Here is a 21169-nt window from a genome sequence, read left to right as displayed (position 1 = left end):
TGTAGATATGTTCCAGTTGGCCACGCAGTACATAATATAACTGGACAAAAGCCCATTGTTATTTAATTATTTCCTTTGAATATACTGTGACTAAAAGATGGACCAGAAAAAGACTGGGCTGACTTTTCAGCCTGGCAGTAGTCATATTGTCTTTTATGCTGGAGTATCTGTTAATTGTGGTGTTGTGCTAGCATCTTTTTTCTGACATTCAGGACTCAGCCCACACACTGACACACAAGCAACAATTTCACAAGATTGCAGAAGCTCTTCACCCATTCAGTGTTGGTGTATTTCTTGGTTCAACTAAAAGAGACCAATGCTATTGAGGCAGAAATGATTAAAGCTGTGAAAAGATGTGTGAAGCTGATGGTAAGAGTGCCTGTGTAACTGTGTGCTTGCGTGCGTGCGTGCGTGCGTGCGTGCGTGTGTGTATGCGCACACGTCCTTATCCCTTTGTCTCTGACTGAGATTCAATTAGAAAACATTTGAAAGTCTCAAGCAGATTTCAGCTAAAGATTATTAAATATTTATTGGAATTTCTTCATACAGGGATTGAACAGAATATAATCTGTCTTTCTCCAGTACATAGAGTAGGGTCTGTCCATATATTGATAAAGGCGCAGGAGGGTTGGCTGCCGTTTTATGGGCACCTAACCAACTGCGCTATTTTGTTCGTTTTTTCACATTGTTTGTAACTAATTTTGTACATAATGTGGATGCTACCGTCTCTTATGACAGAAAAGGGCTTCTGGACATCAGAACGGCGATTACTCACCTTGAACTGGACAAAAAAAAAATGTAACGAGTCCGACGCAAAGGATGTACTGCTTTGTCAAGACAAGGTAAAAACCCTGTCAACCGCGTGAAGAAAAGACAGAGAAAAATGGGGAGGAGGGCGGGGTGCCTTGTAAGAATTCGCTGACGAGTAGGTAAACCACCACTACCCTCCGTATTATTGGCCAACGTGCAATCATTGGAAAACAAACTGGACAATCCACGATTAAGACTATCCTACCAACAAGACATTAAAAACTGTAATATCTTATGTTTCACGAGACTTGGCTAAACGACAACATGGATAATATAGAACTGGCTGGCTTCTCCGTGCATTGGCAGGACAGAGCAGCTACATCTGGTAAGACCAGGGGCGGGAGAGTGTGTCTATTTGTCAATAACTGCTGGTGTGCAATGTCTAATATTAAAGAAGTCTCGAGGTATTGCTCGCCTGAGGTAGAATACCTCATGATAAACTGTAGACCACACTATTTACCAAGAGAGTTCTCATCTATATTATTTACCACCACAAACCGATGCTGGGACTAAGAACGCATCAACGAGCTCTATAAGGCCATAAGCAAACAAGAAAATGCTCATCCAGAAGTGGGACTCCTAGAGGCTGAGGACTTTAATGCAGGGAAACTTAAATCCGTTTTACCTCATTTCTACCAGCATGTTAAATGTGCAACCAGAGGGAAAAAAAACTCTAGACCACCTTTACTCCACACACAGAGACGCGTACAAAGCTCTCCCTCACCCTCTATTTGGCAAATCTGACCATAATTCTATCCTCCTGATTCCTGCTTACAAGCAAAAACTAAAGTAGGAAGCACCAGTGACTCGGTCAATAAAGAAGTGGTCAGATGACGCAGATGCTAAGCCACAGGACTGTTTTGCTAGCACAGACTGGAATATGTTCCGGGATTCTTCCGATGGCATTGAAGAGTACACCACATCAGTCTCTGGCTTCATCAATAAGTGCAACAATGACGTCGTCCCCACAGTGACCATACGTACATACCCCAAACAGAAACCATGGATTACAGGCAACATCCGCAGTGAGCTAAAGGGTAGAGCTGCCGCTTTCAAGGAGCGGGACACTAATTCGGACCCTTATAAGAAATCCCGCTATGCCCTGTGATGAACCATCAAACAGGCAAAGCGTCAATACAACAACTCTTACGCTCATTGAATGTGGCAGGGTTTGAAAACTACTACAGACTACAAAGGGAAACACAGCGGCAAGCTGCCCAGTGACGCAAGCCTACCAGACGAGCTAAATGCCTTTTATGCTCGCTTCGTGGCAAGTAACACTGAAGCACGCATGAGAGCATCAGCTGTTCTGGACGACTGCGTGATCACATACTCCGTAGCCGACGTGAGCAAGACCTCTAAGCAGGTCAACATTCACAAAGCCGCGGGGCCAGATGGATTACCAGGACGTGTACTCAAAGTATGTGCGGACCAACTGGCAAGTGTCTTCACTGACATTTTCAACCGTTCCCTGACCAAGTCTGTAATACTTTCAAACAGACCACCATAGTCCCTGTGCCCAAGAAAGCGAAAGTAACCTGGCTAAATTATTACCGCCCCATAGCACTCACGTTAGCCATGAAGTGCTTTGAAAGGCTGGTCATGACTCACATCAACACCATTATGCCGGAAACCCTAGACCCACTCCAATTCGCATACCGCCCCAACAGATCCACAGGTGACGCAATGTCAATCGCACACCCTACTTCCCTTTCCCACCTGGACAAAATGAACACCTACAGTGGAGGAAAAAAGTGTTTGACCCCCTGCTGATTTTGTACGTTTGCCCACTGATAAAGAAAGGATCAGTCTATAATTTTAATGGTAGGTTTATTTGAACAGTGAGAGACAGAATAACAACAACAAAAAATCCAGAAAAACGCATGTCAAAAATGTTATAAATTGATTTGCATTTTAATGAGGGAAATAAATATTTGACCCCCTCTCAATCAGAAAGATTTCTGGCTCCCAGGTGTCTTTTATACAGGTAACGAGCTGAGATTAGGAGCACACTCTTAAAGGGAGTGCTCCTAATCTCAGTTTGTTACCTGTATAAAAGACACCTGTCCACAAAAGCAATCAATCAATCAGATTCCAAACTCTCCACCATGGCCAAGACCAAAGAGCTCTCCAAGGATGTCAGGGACAAGATTGTAGACCTACACAAGGCTGGAATGGGCTACAAGACCATCGCCAAGCAGCTTGGTGAGAAGGTGACAACATTTGGTGTGATTATTTGCAAATGGAAGAAACACAAAAGAACTGTCAATATCCCTCGGCCTGGGGCTCCATGCAAGATCTCACCTCGTAGAGTTGCAATGATCATGAGAACGGTGAGGAATCAGCCCAGAACTACACGGGAGGATCTTGTCAATGATCTCAAGGCAGCTGGGACCATAGTCCCCAAGAAAACAATTGGTAACACACTATGCCGTGAAGGACTGAAATCCTGCAGCGCCCGCAAGGTCCCCCTGCTCAAGAATACATATACATGCCCGTCTGAAGTTTGCCAATGAACATCTGAATGACTCAGAGGACAACTGGTGAAAATGTTGTGGTCAGATGAGACCAAAATGGAGCTCTTTGACATCAACTCAACTCGCCGTGTTTGGAGGAGGAGGAATGCTGCCTATGACCCCAAGAACACCATCTCCACCGTCAAACATGGAGGTGGAAACATTATGCTTTGGGGGTGTTTTTCTGCAAAGGGGACAGGACAACTTCACCGCATCAAAGGGACGATGGACGGGGCCATGTACCATCAAATCTTGGGTGAGAACCTCCTTCCCTCAGCCAGGGCATTGAAAATGGGTCGTGGATGGGTATTCCAGCATGACAATTACCCAACACACACGGCCAAGGCAACAAAGGAGTGGCTCAAGAAGAAGCACATTAAGGTCCTGGAGTGGCCTAGCCAGTCTCCAGACCTTAATCCCATAGAAAATCTGTGGAGGGAGCTGAAGGTTCGAGTTGCCAAACGTCAGCCTCGAAACCTTAATGACTTGGAGAAGATCTGCAAAAAGGAGTGGGACAAAATCCCTCCTGAGATGTGTGCAAACCTGGTGGCCAACTACAAGAAATGTCTGACCTCTGTGATTGCCAACACGGGTTTTGCCAGAAAGTACTAAGTCATGTTTTGCAGAGGGGTCAAATACTTATTTCCCTCATTAAAATGCAAATAATTTTATAACATTTTTGACATGAGTTTTTCTAGATTTTTTTGTTGTTATTCTGTCTCTCACTGTTCAAATAAACCTACTATTAAAATTATAGACTGATCATTTCTTTGTCAGTGGGCAAACGTACAAAATCAGCAGGGGATCAAATACTTTTCCCCCCCACTGTATGTGAGAATACTGTTCATTGACTACAGCTCAGCATTCAACACCATAGTACCCACAAAGTTCATCACTAAGCTAAGGTCCCTGGGACTAAACACCTCCCTCTGCAACTGGATCCTGGACTTCCTGACAGGCCACCCCTAGGTGGTAAAGGTAGGCAACAACACATCTGTCATGCTGATCCTCAACACTGGGGCCCCTCAGGGGTGCGTGCTTCGTCCCCTCCTGCACTCTCTGTTCACCCACGACAGCATGGCCAACCATGACTCCAACACCATCATTAAGTTTGCTGACGACACAAGAGTGGTAGGCCTGATCACCGACAACGATGAGAGAGCCTATAGGGAGGAGGTCAGAGACCTGGCCATGTGGTGCCAGGACAACAACCTCTCCCTCAATGTGAGCAAGACAAAGGAGCTGATCGTGGACTATAGGAAACGGAGGGCCGAACAGGCCCCCACTAACATTGATGGGGCTGAATTGGAGCAGGTCTTTAGTTTCAAGTTCCTTGGTGTCTACATCAACAACAAACTATCATGGTTCAAAAACACCAAGACAGTTGTGAAGAGGACACGACAACACCTTTTCCCCCTCAGGAGACAAAGATTTGGCATGGGTCCCCAGATCCTCAAAAAGTAATACAGCTGCACCATCGAGAGCATCATCACCTGGTATGGCAACTGCTCGACCTCCGACCATAAGGTGCAATAGAGGGTAGCGCGTACAGCCCAGTACATCACTGGGGCCAAACGTCCTGACATCAAGGTCCTATATTCAAGGCCAGGGGTGGGCAATTCCAGTCCTCGAAGGGCCTGATAGGTGTCACAGTTTTGCCCCAGCTAACACACCTGACTCCAATAATCACCTAATCATGATCTTCAGTTTAGAATGCAATTTGATTAACCAGCTGTGTTTGGTAAGGATGGAGAAAAAGTGTGACACCAATCAGGTCCTCGAGGACTGGAGTTGCCCACCCCTGTACTAGGTGGTGTCAGAGGAAGGTCATAAAAATTGTCAAAGACTCCAGTCACCCAAGTCATAGACTGTTCTCTCTGCTACCGCACGGCAAGCGGTACCGGAGCGCCAAGTCTAGGACCAAAAGGCTCCTTAACAGCTTCTACCCCCAAGCCATAAGACAACAGAACAATTAATAAATGGCCACCCGGATTATTTACATTGACCCCCCACCCCCTATGTTTTTACACTGCTGCTACTCGCTGTTTATTATCTATGCGTAGTCACTTTACAAATTACCTCGACTAACCTGTACCCCCGACTCGGTACCGGTACCCCCATATACAGCCTCGTTATTTTTAGGTAATTTTCTTCTGTTACTTTTTGATTTGATTAGATTTTTTACTTTAGTTTATTTAGTAAATATTTTCTTAACTCTATTTCTTGAACTGCACTGTTGGTTAAGGGCTTGTAAGTAAGCATTTCACGGTAAAGTCTACACCTGTCATATTTGGCGCATGTGACAAAGTTTGATTTGAAATGGCACCCTATTCTCTATATAGCGCACTTCTTTTATCCCAGGTCAAAAGTAGTACTGTACACTATATAGTGAATAGGGTGCCATTTAGGACATAGCCATTGAATCCAGTGTGGGGATAAAGGTGATATTGACACTTCCTACTGAACTGTCCTTTATCTTCCATGAATAACTCATGTTGGTTTCCTCACCCTCAGTTTGACAGGCGTCCTCCTGCGAAGCCACTTCTCCCGTGGGCTAGATGGAGAGAAGGGGGCTGAGTCCTTGCTGTCAGCTTCCTGGGTCTTAACACTGTCGCATCTCATGAGCTGCATGAACACACACAAGCACACAAGCATGGACACACACACACGGTTCATTAATCCACCGCCTGCTTAGTCCACTCAGTATGATGGCACTTCTCAAACAGAATCCCTAGTCTACATTTAGGCACCTGATGCACATTTATCAGTGGAGTGGCATACATACACTAGACAAAACAATTACATGGAATACTCATCCTCTGGTGCTCGAACACACTTGAGAGAGAATGAAACTGGGACTGTCATTATCTTGAGGCGTACACTGTCACAGCTGCTAACAGGAGCTCATTTGTCAGGAGGAAGATTCAGGCGTATTAACAGGCTAGCCTTTGGATGATTTGTTATGAGGTGGACTACATGTACATTTCATCTCAGAAGTTGAGAGAAAAGAACCTGTCTTTAGCCTAATCAATGTGCAGCCAGGCTAATGAAACAGCCGGGCTAATGATGTGTTTTCAAAGAGGAGAAGAGAGGAAAAGACAGGTTGCAATGAGAGAAGGAGTTTAACTCCATGACTGCATTAATGAGATCCTAGTTTAAGTTTCAACCTCTTATTACACAGCAATGATAAGAAAAGGTGATTGATTTTACTTAATTCAAACTTGACCAGGGCAGTAAGTTTGTGTGAACCACTGGGAGTAAGTTTGTGCGAACCCTTTTTTATTTATTTTTACCTTTATTTAACCAGGTAGGCCAGTTCAGAACAAGTTCTCATTTACAACTGCGACTTGGCCAAGATAAAGCAAAGCAGTGCAACAAAAACAACAACACAGAGAGACACATGAGATAAACAAACGTACAGTCAATAACACAATAGAAAAATCTGTATACAATGTGTGCAAATGAAGTAAGGAGGTAAGGCAATAAATAGGCCAATAGTGGCAAAGTAATTGCAATTTAGCAATAAACACTGGAGTGATAGCTGTGCAGATGAGGATGTGCAAGTAGAAATACTGGTGTGCGAAAGAGCCGAAAAACAAAAACAAATATGGAGATGAGGTAGGTAGTTGGATGGGCTATTTAAAGATGGGCTATGTACAGCTGCAGCGATCGATAAGCTGCTCTGACAGCAGACGCTTAAAGTTAGTGAGGGAGATATAAGTCTCCAACTTCAGTGATTTTTGCAGTTCGTTCCAGTCATTGGCAGCAGAAAACTGGAAGGAAAGACAGACAAATGAGGTGTTGGCTTTGGGGATGACCAGTGAAATATACCTGCTGGAACGTGTGCTATGGGTGGGTGTTGCTATGGTGACCAGTGAGCTGAGAAAAGGTGGAGCTTTACCAAGCAAAGACTTATAGATGACCTGGAGCCAGTGGGTTTGGCGACAAATATGTAGTGAGGACCAGCCAACGTGAGCATACAGGTCGCAGTGGTGGGTAGTATATGGGGCTTTGGTGACAAATCGGATGGCACTGTAATAGACTACATCCAATTTGCTGAGTAGAGTGTTGGAGGCTATTTTGTAAATGACATCGCCGAAGTCGAGGATCGGTAGGATGGTCAGTTTTACGAGGGTATGTTTGGCAGCATGAGCAAAAGATGCTTTGTTGCGAAATAGGAAGCCAATTCTAGATTTAACTTTGGATTGGAGATGTTTGATGTGAGTCTGGAAGGAGAGTTTACAGTCTAACCAGACACCTAGGTATTTGTACTTGTCCACATATTCTAAGTCAGAACCGTCCAGAGTAGTGATACTGGACGGGCGTGCAGGTGCATGCAGCGATCGGTTGAAGAGCATGCATTTAGTTTTACTTGTATTTAAGAGCAGTTGGAGGCCACGGAAGGAGAGTTGTATGGCATTGAAGCTCGTCTGGAGGTTAGTTAACACAGTGTCCAAAGAAGGGCCAGAAGTATACAGAATGGTGTTGTCTGTGTAGAGGTGGATCAGAGACTCACCAGCAGCAAGAGCGACATGTATACAGAGAAAAGAGTCGGCCCGAGAATTGAACCCTGTGGCACCCCCATAGAGACTGCCAGAGGTCCGGACAACAGGCCCTCCAATTTGACACACTGAACTCAATCTGAGAAGTAGTTAGTGAACCAGGCAAGGCAGTCATTTGAGAAACCAAAACCAAGAATACGGTGATTGACAGAGTCGAAAGCCTTAGCCAGGTCAATGAAGACGGCTGTTGCTGTGTGGGGTGCAGAGCTGTTGGCCGATGCTGTGGTAGCCAGGTGAAAAGCATGGCCAGCCGCAGAGAAATGCTTATTGAAATTCTCAATTATCGTGGATTTATCGGTGGTGACACTGTTTCCCAGTCTCAGTGTAGCGGGTAGCTGGGAGGAGGGGCTCTTATTCTCCATGGACTTCACAGTGTTCCAAAACTTTTTGGAATTAGTGCTACAGGAAGTATAACCAGCCAGCTGTATGTTGATATTGTCGTTGTTCAGCCACGACTCCGTGAAGCATAAGATATTGTTTTGAATGTCCCGTTGGTAGTTTAATCTTGTGCGTAGGTCATCGATTTTATTCTCCAAAGATTGCACGTTTGCTAGCAGAATGGAAGGAAGTAGGGGTTTATTCGATCGGCTACGAATTCTCTGAAGGCAGCCCGCCCTACTGCCCCTTTTTCTCTGCCTCCTCTTCACGCAAATCACGGGGATCTGGGCCTGTTCCCGATAAAGCAGTATATCGTTCGCGTCGGGCTCGTCAGACTCGTTAAAGGCAGAAAAGGATTCTGCCAGTCCGTGGTGAGTAATCGCAGTCCTGATGTCCAGAAGTTATTTTTGGTCATAAGAGACGTAGTGCACTATATAGGGAATAAGGTGCAATTTTAGACACAACCCCTTACTGTACTGGGTGGCTGCTCTGGTCTCTTCTCATTGCTCTCTAATTACCAAGTAAAAAGGCTTTCAGTGGTCAGGATGGGCTTTAATAGGTCATGACACCCTGGCTGGTTTTAATTACTCTGTGAGGGTCTGAGGACACCACGAGCAGACCCACACACACCTCCTACATAAACATAATACAAGCGCACACAAACACCTAGTTACATTTGACATTTTAGAAATTTAGCAGATGTTCTTATCCAGAGTGACTAACAGGGGCAATTAGGGTCAAGTGCCTTGCTCAAGGGCACATGGACAGATTTTTCACCTTGTCAGCTCGGGGATTCAAAACAGCAACCTTTCGGTTACAGGCCAAATCTCTTAACAGATAGGCTACCTGCTGCTCATATGCATGCAAGCACACATAACCACAATCCACAGCACAAATAATAGTATACATGATCTGAATTCTAGTCTCAATAGTCAGAACACAGACACATATAGGGGGGTGTTACCTGTCGGAGCACAAACGCAGCTACATCAGTGGACTCCCAGTAGGAGGCATGGAAGAGATGAGGCAGTGCCACAGTGGGGAAGGAGGTCAGCACGTCTGGACAGTACAGAGAATAGTCCAACCTCTTAGAGCCCCACCAGCTACTGGAAACTGAGGCGCACGCACGCACGCACGCACGCACGCACGCACGCACGCACGCACGCACGCACGCACGCACGCACGCACACACACACACACACACACACACACACACACACACACACACACACACACACACACACACACACACACACACACAGAGAAAGAAACACACGGAAGGGAGATAATTAACACAGGCATATCAAGATAAGGTTTTCTTGGAGTTATTTAAAGTGATTTGTGGGTACTAATTGGTATTATTCATCTGGTCTTTTAGCCACCACAGTATTAGATTAGCAATAGAAGTAGGTTAATGTGAGGTAAAATCTGGAGAGGCAAAGTTGGGTCTCATGAGTCAGGCTATATCTACCCACTGTAGATAATTGATTAAATAATGTACAAAGCGTAGCCCGAATGTGACCTTTTGTTCTGATTGCTAATGAGCAGTCTCCACCCCCTTCTCTCTCTCTATGCCCTCCCCCCCTCTCTCTCTCTATGCATCTTTCTCTCTCATTCCCTCTTGTTCTCTCTCCACCTCTTTCTCTCTCTCATGCCCTCTATCTCTTGCCTTTCTCTCCCTCTCTGCCTGTCTCTCTTTTGTTCTCTCTCCCACTCACTGTTGGTGATGATACTACTCATCCGGCCCACAGAGCAGAAGGACGTCTCACTGTCCATGCTGGACACACTGGCCCTGCGCCCTCCTCCTCCTCCTCCCCTCCCACTGTCTGTTTCAGGGGAAGGGGGCACGGTCGGGTCACCAGGACTGGGCTCTGCCTCCAGGAACACCTCTGGGTGGCTCTGGATACCGTCAGCTAGAGGGTGAGAGGGTGAGAGGGAGAGAGGGAGAGAGCGAGAGAGAGAGAGATAGGTAGGTAGGTAGAAAGAGTTAGAGAGGGAGAGGGAGTTCAATTATATAACAATGAACTAGTAACGTTCTCTGTGAATCAATGCTGTTACATGGTCTAATAGGAGAGTATGTGGTATTGGCTTGTTCTGTGTGTCCCAGAGGAAGGCCTTGGACACACACATTGTCAGGTAATTAGGTTGGGCTTGTAATGGTCCAGGGATTGTGACCGATGGTGATAACCAATCAACACACCCAACTCCAGGAGCTGAGAGAGAGGTCAGTGAGGGAAAATGTTAACAACTACACTACAGCCCAGATGGACATAGTTACTGATCACCTTTAGCCCTGTATGTTTGGATGGATGTGTTTGTTTTGTCCCTCCAATGTACAGGCATTATTTGCTCTGTAGACCTGTAGATGGAAGGAGGAAACTTGTATTCCCCTGTGATATATATGGTTGTATCAGAGAACATGGAAATAAAGGATAGTCTCTAAGAGACATGGCATAGTAGTAGCAGATCACATCAATAATATAATTCTTACAGAGACAAGTGACCACTCCTTCTGTTTAATTATACATTTATGTTGAACTTCACAGGAGCCTCTCTGGAATAAAGAAGGAGGGAGGGAGGGAGGGCAAGAGAAAGAGTGATGACGAGAAAGGAGAGAGACAGACTACAAGGGAAATGTGTCATTTCCAAGACATGTTGAGGCCAATGTATTTTCTCTTCATCCAACTCAACTGTTAATTCTATTTGTATTTGTTCCTTTCCCCTTATTTTACCAAGAGTTGTAATCCCTTTTCTTCTATTTCCTTTCCATTCTATATGTCTGTAATAGCTTGACAATATGTTACCCGTTTCAGGAAACTAGGCGTATGTCACGAGTCACTACCTCACAGGAGAGCCGTTTGAACGGAAACTTAAAAAAAAATAAAAAAAATGTTTTTTTTTCATCAGAAACGCCTTCTCGAACGTGAACTTTCATGTGCCTTAATAACAAACTTGCATGCCATCTGTAAATACAAATAAACTTGTTAAATAACAAGCCTAGTTGGTTAAGCCACAGAAAAAGTCAGCAACCTTCCCGCTACCCATGATTGGCTGAGATAATGAGTGGGCTGGACAAGCCGAGAGATGAGTTTGGATTGGTCTGCCATATAGAAGGCTTCTGTCTATTTGAGCTGGTCAGTTTGTGTAGGTAATCCTGTCTAACGCGGCTTTTTTTAATGTATCGCATAGTAACATTTAAGAAAAGACTCAACTATGTAAGTATCCATTTCAATAGAACGTCACTGCAACAACTGTTTCAGAGCACTCTTGTCTGAGTGTGCCAGAGGGCAGAATAACTGATGAATTTACGAACGCTCAACACCGGTTGAATATGGCCGGTGTCAGTAAACGTTGGCAAAAAAACGTAATTAAATTGTTACCAGCAGCATAGTTACCCTATCTATTTCTGATATTGCTACTATGCAAGTAGCCATTTGGCTGTAATTTACTATTAATATTTTTGGCAACTTTTACTTCACTCAAGTAGTATTTTACTAGGTGATTTTATTTTAGTAATTTTCTATTAAGGTATCTTTACTTTTACTCAAGTATGACAATTTAGTACTTTTTCCTCCACTGGATGTGGCTGGGGGTTATAGCATTTCTTTCACATGACCCATCAATTTAGACAAGTGTGTCTGGGTAAGCGTCATCTAATATTTATAAAATATTTTTTTCTGGACACTTTCTGTTAACCTGGAATTTTTCCTTATTGTAGGCTACTACTTTCACCAGTTTTAGTCTTAATCTTTACTACACTACTCACTGTTTAGCACATAAGATGATGTGGGGCTGGCTTAAGAGGGTGTGAAAAACGTTGAATGGATGTTGACAAAGGAGAGCTCTCCAGTAGGTACTAAAGCATTCAAAGGCCATTTTCTCAAAAGTGAGTTTAAAGGTTTATCAACTTTCAAAGGAGAATTACTTTCCCATTGTTCCTCAAAAATGCAGTGTATGATAACATTTTGTAGCTCTGAGTCTCTACTTTTATCCAATGTTAAAAAAATGTGGCTACATAAGACCGATTTCAGCCAGTTGGTCACATATGCTCTCTTTCTGTGGCAGTATGATAACTAGGGCCCAGGTCTGGTTGGCATGGTTACAGTTCAGTGTTACAGTACAGTGTTGTTGTTTATGGTAATACAATCTGTAGTATAGGCTATCTGAGTGCATCAATATTGTTCCAATCAATTCTCCAGATCTGGAAACATTATCATTAGCCTTCTGTAACAACTATGCTATGGTGTACTGTACTATAGACAGAAAGAGGGAGGGGAAGGACAAAGACAGTGAATTGAATGTAAAAAAAATATATAATAATAAAAGTGTCGACATAAAAATATCCATAAAAGCAACCCAATAACAATATCCAACTGGGTGTCTCCCAAATGGCACCCTATTCACTACATAGTGCACTACTTCTGATCAGGGTCATGGTCAAAAGTAATGCACTATAGGGAATAGGGTCCCATTTGAGATGCAGACACAGTCTGTTGTCGGTCTGTCCTCTGTCTCAGTTATATGTAAGACACTTGCCGTATAGCATGGTAATCTCTCTCATTACATTTAACATTGACTGACTGTTCCTCTGAAAGGAAGAGACAGTCTGAGTATCTGCCTGAATGTCTGCCTGGAGAACTTTCCATTAAGCACAGCCATATTTAAGGCCAGGTCAGTGTGTGTATAATGTATGTGTGTGTGTGTGTCAGAGGATGTGTGCATGCATTTGTCATTTTTGTATTTGTATTTTTGTATGTGTGTGTGATTACTGGTTACCGAGCGCTGAATTACTGGATGCCACAGATGTAGAGGGTGGACCAGACCCTGTTTGATGACATGTTCTCAGCAGGATATGTCCTCTCCATGTTGAACCAGCAGATCCATCAGTAGTCAGGAATCTCATTTTTACATTATGACAGGGCCAGTAGAACACAAAGGCTGGATGATCTCTATTATGGGCAGCAGGGGGGAGGGGATGAGGAGGGAACAGTTTGAGAGAGCAGCATGGATGGTAGGATATGGAGATACACAATGAGAGCATGTACCTGTATCAGAATGCTAAACAGGGAGCAGTGCATCTCCAATGCTACTGGTCATCTGTTAGAGGACCCCCGTTTGTATTCCTCTATATAACCGGCTATCTATGAAGAGGCAATTTGTGTGTTGGATTTTTGTTTTCATGATGCTTCTGTCTGTGTTTATGTGTGTGTGTGTGTGTGTGTGTGTGTGTGTGTGTGTGTATGTATAAGTGTGTCTTTACTGTATGTAATTATATTCCTGTGTGTTTGCATGTTTGCATATCAAAATCTGTTATTGTAAGCCATCATCTATCAGCTCGGTCCTTAAAGGATGTCTACTTTCATTACGCAATCCATTCCAGTGAGGTTAACTCTTTGTGTGTTGCTGCTGTAGTGACCTTTAGCGGGCGTTCAAACAAAGCATTGGATGCTTCTCCACGCTATCCGGCTGTCAGTCTAATTTCCCCCGGCTGTAAGGGACTGGCAGCCGCAGCGGAATAGCAATTCCAGGCCGCTTTCCCAGGCAGGCGTGTGGGGGAATCAGGTGGAGGTAATACAGACCTGCAGTTATGGTTGCCAAAAACGAACAGTTTGGACTGGTCTTTTTAAAGGCAAGGTAGAAAGGTGCCATGGATGGTCACATACATCTTGATAGTGTCACACAGTAAATGTTGGAAAGTAAACAATCAGCATACTAGAGTGTGTGTCTATGGGAGAGTGAAATTTGTGTTTTGTTGTATGGCAATTGGTGTAAAAATGTGACTGGGTGTGACAGATATTTTCTTTCATCTGTTGTATCCTTTCACATGCGCGTACGCAAGCACATGCATGAACACACATGCGCGCACACACACACACCAGAGTTTCCGTTACATTGTCAAAAAAAATGAAAAGCTCATAAATAAAACTGTCGCTGGCCAATTGCCCGGGAGAAGAAAAAAAATCCCATTGTAAAATAATGCATTTTATCCTATTCATTGTTAGAAATACCAGTCGATGGAAATACATTTGACCAGTCATCCTTATCTATAGGTTAATTTGCATAATTTAGTAGAATTAAATTGGCGCTTGGTTATTTTTGTTAGTCGTTGTGTTTATCACACAAGCCCAGCACACAGATACAGAGCCTACAGTATCAGCAGAAATCTGTCAGCTTACGCAAGAGCTGCTGCTACAACTTCATGTTGCTGCCGGAGTGAAACATATGCTTTAATAAGCCCAATCATGGCTTAACAATTCTAAATGCAATCACGTGTTAAAAACTGTTTCAATGGCCACGATTAAATAGAGCTACTAAAAATAGCTTCATTTTGCAATTGGTAATTGAAGTGCACTTACCATTCGCCATTCAAGTGAATATAAGAAATGGTAGAGAGGCTTCAGTGCGTCACACACCACTTTGTATTGAGCTGGAGGCAGTAAGCATTTTGAAAACATATACTTCATTGTTTGAAACTTAAATGTTTTACACAATCCTGGTCATATTAGCAACCCATGCTAGTTGTTGCATCTTTAGATCTCCCCTTTTCTAAATTTCATTGCACCCTTGAGTTGCATGTTCTGTTATGAATAACCATAATCTAAATGTGATTTCTGTCATTCTGAGCATCGTTACGCACCCAATGCATATGGGTCTGGTAAATTTCTCAAATATCCTTTAAATTACAGTTTTTCTACATTGGTTTGGCTCATTTCTTGAAACAGAAATTACATTCTCAAAACTCTAAGATCATTTGGCAAAACAGTCTTACAGTTCAGCACAACACTATAGCTCACTTGCAAAAGCTCATATCTCTCCTAAAACTGTTCACTCATGCTTCAAAACTAAATTTCTTTCCCATATAAAGAGTCAGTGTCACGAAAATGGCAAAGATCCTTCTCAATTGCTTTGGCTCATTTCTTGAAACAGACTGGACGTTCTCAACACTCTTGGTGCTTTAACCAAAACTAAGTTTCCTTCTCATTTAAACAGTCAGTGCCCCCAAAATGCTTCGTCCCTTTGGCATTGTGTAAGCACTGCAAGTCAAAATGTTTAGATGTTTTGTCACTATGGCAGAGGACCATTGAAATATCCCTCATGTCCACCTTTCGGTCTTAGCCCAGTCCTTCATTGACAATGGTTACTGTACTGTTTTTTGTCCAGCTAACAGAATACAATTGTGTATAAAACTGAAAAAAAGAAATAGGATTTTAGGGTAAGAGTAGCCTCCAAGGTTTGACATCACACATTGCACTCATACTGCCAAGGAAATTGTAACCATTATCATTCACACACATAAAGTAACTCCTCCTTCGTTAGTCAAGTTCTAGTTTCACCTGACTGTCAATTGCTGTAATAAATGTATCAAATGTTCCAAGGGATTCATATATGGTATTCATGGTATTATGTTCTTGACTAATTTTGACAATTGAACAGACTATTGTGCATGTGATGACTTATACAATGAAATGACGCTGACACGTTTTGGAGCGAACAACCATTAGACTGAGAATCAACAATCAGTTTAGATCGATAAGATCTATTCACTTGGAAATTGTGCTAAATGTAGGCTACATGTACTTAATCATTTGCAAAGATGTACTGAGACATGTACTTAGATATTTGCAATTTGATTAAATGAATGAGAAATTCAATTCTGTTGTGAACAATTGCCAAGTGGTTTGGAGGTTTGTCCATGTAGTTTTGAGAATGTAATTTCTGTTTCAAGAAATGAGCCAAACCAATGGAGAAAAACTGTAAAATGCTGCAAGTCAAAATTCCGGCACCACATTCTACTAACGCACACACAAACAAAGGGGCGGCAGGTAGCCTAGCGGTTAGAGCATTGGACTTGTAACCGAAAGGTTGCAAGATCGAATCACCGAGCTGACAAGGTAGAAATCTGTCGTTCTGCCCCTGAACAAGGCAGTTAACCCCCTGTTTCAAGGCCGTCATTGAAAATAAGAATTTGTTCTTAACTGACTTGCCTAGTTAAATAAAGGTAAAATAAAAAAATGAGAAAAAAAACACACAATCAATCATCTGCTATCTTTAATGAGCCCCGTTACTTCTATTCTCAGTGGAGCCCTCATCCTCTGTCATTTCAGTGTTGTGGGGACTTTGTCTTTCACAGCACACTGCACACAGACAGGGGACACTGACTGTGACGCACTCTCTGTCGAAAGAAACACCACCAGGATTTTAACGATGTGTGCTGGAGGAGAAACAGAGGTTGAGTGAGAGAGAGATGAGAGAAAGACAGAATCTTCTTAATGTTGGTGACTGTCATATAATGCAAAATATAAAATATTTGAAAGAAAGTAAAACTGCGGGTGAAAAAGAGGGATAAAGAGGGTCGGATGTTTGAGTTTCATGTTCTGAGCGAGAGAGAGAATATCTGAGGGGGAGGTAATGGGAGAGGGGTGACAGAGGGGGGTAGGAAAGGGGTTTGAGGAGAGCGCAGGGGGGTAGAAGAGGGGTAAAATAAGCAGGCAGGGGGGTGTGAGAGAAGAGAAGGGTGAGGGCAGGGGGGTAGGAGAGGGGTGAGAGAAGCGGGCAGGTGGTAGGAGAGGGTAAAGAGCAAAGGGCAGGTGGTTGGAGAGGGTAAAGAGCAGAGGGCAGGTGGTAGGAGAGGGTAAAGAGCAGAGGGCAGGTGGTAGGAGAGGGTAAAGAGCAGAGGGCAGGTGGTAGGAGAGGGTAAAGAGCAGAGGGCAGGTGGTAGGAGAGGGTAAAAAGCAGAGGGCAGGTGGTAGGAGAGGGTAAAGAGCAGAGGGCAGGTGGTAGGAGAGGGTAAAGAGCAGAGGGCAGGTGGTAGGAGAGGGTAAAGAGCAGAGGGCAGGTGGTAGGAGAGGGTAAAGAGCAGAGGGCAGGTGGTAGGAGAGGGTAAAGAGCAGAGGGCAGGTGGTAGGAGAGGGTAAAGAGCAGAGGGCAGGTGGTAGGAGAGGGTAAAGAGCAGAGGGCAGGTGGTAGGAGAGGGTAAAGAGCAGAGGGCAGGTGGTAGGAGAGGGTAAAGAGCAGAGGGCAGGTGGTAGGAGAGGGTAAAGAGCAGAGGGCAGGTGGTAGGAGAGGGTAAAGAGCAGAGGGCAGGTGGTAGGAGAGGGTAAAGAGCAGAGGGCAGGTGGTAGGAGAGGGTAAAGAGCAGAGGGCAGGTGGTAGGAGAGGGTAAAGAGCAGAGGGCAGGTGGTAGGAGAGGGTAAAGAGCAGAGGGCAGGTGGTAGGAGAGGGTAAAGAGCAGAGGGCAGGTGGTAGGAGAGGGTAAAGAGCAGAGGGCAGGTGGTAGGAGAGGGTAAAGAGCAGAGGGCAGGTGGTAGGAGAGGGTAAAGAGCAGAGGGCAGGTGGTAGGAGAGGGTAAAGAGCAGAGGGCAGGTGGTAGGAGAGGGTAAAGAGCAGAGGGCAGGTGGTAGGAGAGGGGTAAAGAGCAGAGGGCAGGTGGTAGGAGAGGGTAAAGAGCAGAAGGCAGGTGGTAGGAGGGGTAAAGAGCAGAGGGCAGGTGGTAGGAGAGGGTAAAGAGCAGAGGGCAGGTGGTAGGAGAGGGTAAAGAGCAGAAGGCAGGTGGTAGGAGAGGGTAAAGAGCAGAGGGCAGGTGGTAGGAGATGGTAAAGAGCAGAGGGCAGGTGGTAGGAGAGGGTAAAGAGCAGAGGGCAGGTGGTAGGAGAGGGTAAGAGCAGAGGGCAGGTGGTAGGAGAGGGTAAAGAGCAGAGGGCAGGTGGTAGGAGAGGGTAAAGAGCAGAGGGCAGGTGGTAGGAGGGGGTAAAGAGCAGAGGGCAGGTGGTAGGAGAGGGTAAAGAGCAGAGGGCAGGTGGTAGGAGAGGGTAAAGAGCAGAGGGCAGGTGGTAGGAGAGGGTTAAACGAGCAGAGGGCAGGTGGTAGGAGAGGGTAAAGAGCAGAGGGCAGGTGGTAGGAGAGGGTAAAGAGCAGAGGGCAGGTGGTAGGAGAGGGTAAAGAGCAGAGGGCAGGTGGTAGGAGAGGGTAAAGAGCAGAGGGCAGGTGGTAGGAGGGGGTAAAGAGCAGAGAGGGTAAAGAGCAGAGGGCAGGGGGTGTAAGAGAAGAGAGAAGGGTGGTTGGAGAGGGGTGAGAGAAGAGGGGTGATGCAGGGGGGTAGGAAAGGGGTGAGAGAAGAGGGAAGGGGGTAAAAGGGGGTGAGAGAAGATGGCAGGGAGGTAGGAGAGGGGTGAGAGAAGAGGGTAGGAGAGGGGTGAGAGAAGGGGGTAGGAAAGGGGTGAGAGAAGAGGGAAGGGGTAAAAGGGGGCGAAAGAAGAGGGCAGAGGGGTGAGAGAAGAGGACAGGGGGTGGGAGAGGGAGAGGGACCACAACACTACTATCAGTATGGAAATAGAGTCCCTGAGCTATCAATAGGGATTAAGGAGAATGAAAGCACCAAGGTTGTGGGACAGCGGACAGGAGGAGGAGATTTTCATTATTATACTGTGGCCTTCACTACACCCCAGCTTCAAAGGTATACTGTTCTCTCTCTCTCTGTGTGTGTGTGTGTGTGTGTGTGTGTGTGTGTGTGTGTGTGTGTGTGTGTGTGTGTGTGCGCGTGTAGAATATTGCTGCAGTGCAATGCAAGGACTGAACTCTCCCTGTGCGATATGAAAGACATAACTCCATCCAAACTCAGAAGTTGACCGTTCCAAAGCATTAGCTGTTTGTCTATTACAGTACCAGATGATCATCATTCACATCCAGCCCTAAGCTCAGTCAATAGAAACACACTCAAACGGAAAGTACATTTTCTCAGTATTACTTCCCGTCATCACAATAAAGCCTCCACAATGTGGATGGGTATTGATGGTAGAGCCTTACCCATAGGAGTAGGATTTGATCGCTCTCCATGTCATCATCGCTTTAACTAATTACCACATTATAGCACCAAGGGAAATGAGTGGGGTGTTTCAGTGTGTGTTTGTGTGTACGCGTGTGTGTGTGCCTGCATGGGTGTGTTTTCATTTAACTCATAATTTGACAGCCTCTGAGCCTGATCAATAGATTTAGTGGTGTAATTAAAACTCAGTAAAGCTGTAAGAGACTGTGGCTGTGTCCAAAATGGCACCCTATTCCCTATATAGAGCACTGCTTGTGCTCTATATCGTGAATAGGGTAACATTTGGGAGGCAGACTGTGAGAGTGTGAAAGTGTCTCCTTGCACAACACCAGTCTCTCAAACTACTGATGCCCCACGAGACTCCTCCCCTCTAATTAAACATAACGTTTTCTAACTGAGAGGGCACTTCTGAATAGGATGACAAATATTGTGAGTAAGCAGTTTCATACTATGGGGAGTTGCTAACAGCTAATTTGCTGTTGTTGATGTTGTTGTGACATTATTGTAATTATTTGCGGTTACTTCATGAAGTAGGTTTATTTGAACATTTTAGGTCTGTGGCACTCCCTTATGAACCATAAGAAAGCAGTGTCCGAGCCAGAATGTTCCATAGGGCAGGAGCCTTTCTCCTGTTTCTGTAGCGTGAAGTAGCTTGATGTACAGGTTCGCCCCCTTGACAGAACCAGAGCGGCTGTAGGTTCCACTGTACTGTACATCCTTCGTACTACTTCCTCCCAGTGATTTACCTTGAGAGAGGCAGGGGCAGGGGCAAGGTGTTTAAGTCTCAATGTCCCAAAAGGAGGCTAAAAACATTCTTTAAATAAATCAGGGCTTTATTAGGGTGTTAAAGCCAGCCCTCCTGTCCCCGGTGGGATTATTGTGCTACCTAGTACTTACCTACCCTGACACATCTAGCCCAGTAATACCACACCACACAAACACACACAGACACACACACGTTCACACAGGTCTGTACGTGTGCAGTCTAAGGGTAACGTACCACACCAGAGGATGAATTATAATGACTTTGAAACGCAATACTTCAGCTATGTTTCTGTAAGGCTAACAGACAGTGAGAGCCTCAGTTCCACCACTGTGTGTGTCTGTGAGAGTGTATGTGCACACATTTGTGTGTGTGTGTTTCAGAATGTAAGAAATCCTAGCATTACCCCTGCCTTCTCACTACAAACCAAATCAAATGTATTTGTCACATGCTCAGAATACAGCAGGTGTAGACTTTCCTGTGAAATGCTTACTAACGAGCCTTTTCACAACAATGTAGAGTTAAAAAGTAAGAACATTTTGATAAATAAAAACAGGAAATAGTAAGACGATAAAATAACAATAACAAGGCTATAGACAAGGAGTACCAGTACCAAGTCAATGTGCAGGGGTACGAGGTAGTTTAGGTAATTTAGGTAAAATGTACAAGTTGGTAGGGGTAAAAGTGACAAGGCAATCACAATAGATAATAAACAGAGTAGCAGCAGCGTATGGGAAGAGTGTGAAAGTGTGTCTACGTGTGAGTGTGTGGCCTCAAAATGCATGTGTGTGTTTTGTGTGTGTGTGTTTTGTGTGTGTGTGAGCGTATGTAGTGTGTGGCTGTGTGTCGTGTAGGTGTGTGTTGGAGTGTCAGTGTAGTATGTGTGAATGTGTGGGTAGAGTCCAGTGTAGTATGTGTGAATGTGTGGGTAGAGTCCAGTGTAGTATGTGTGAACGTGTGGGTAGAGTCCAGTGTAGTATGTGTGAATGTGTGGGTAGAGTCCAGTGTAGTATGTGTGAACGTGTGGGTAGAGTCCAGTGTAGTATGTGTGGGTAGAGTCCAGTGTAGTATGTGTGAATGTGTGGGTAGAGTCCAGTGTAGTATGTGTGAATGTGTGGGTAGAGTCCAGTGTAGTATGTGTGAACGTGTGGGTAGAGTCCAGTGTAGTATGTGTGGGTAGAGTCCAGTGTAGTATGTGTGGGTAGAGTCCAGTGTAGTATGTGTGGGTAGAGTCCAGTGTAGTATGTGTGAATGTGTGGGTAGAGTCCAGTGTAGTATGTGTGAATGTGTGGGTAGAGTCCAGTGTAGTATGTGTGGG

At 44.7% G+C, this 21169-nt stretch overlaps 1 protein-coding gene across 3 annotated transcripts in view; it reads right to left on the bottom strand.

Annotated features, from left to right (window-relative positions):
- The window catches only part of LOC115163432 (membrane-associated phosphatidylinositol transfer protein 3), a 170990-nt gene that overhangs the window by 21487 nt on the left and 128334 nt on the right, over positions 1 to 21169 (bottom strand). For all 3 annotated transcript variants that reach the window (XM_029715287.1, XM_029715288.1, XM_029715289.1), the window contains exons 11-13: positions 9985 to 10179; positions 9231 to 9379; positions 5835 to 5951 (exon numbers count right to left, since the gene is read on the bottom strand). In XM_029715287.1, coding sequence (XP_029571147.1) covers positions 5835 to 5951; positions 9231 to 9379; positions 9985 to 10179 — 461 coding nt within the window. The remainder of the gene's footprint in view (positions 1 to 5834; positions 5952 to 9230; positions 9380 to 9984; positions 10180 to 21169) is intronic.

Source organism: Salmo trutta, chromosome 26, assembly GCF_901001165.1.
Source record: "Salmo trutta chromosome 26, fSalTru1.1, whole genome shotgun sequence".
NCBI classification, from domain to species: domain Eukaryota; kingdom Metazoa; phylum Chordata; class Actinopteri; order Salmoniformes; family Salmonidae; genus Salmo; species Salmo trutta.
Note: the sequence above shows the minus strand (reverse complement) of the source record. Positions and strands in the feature narration are given on the sequence as shown.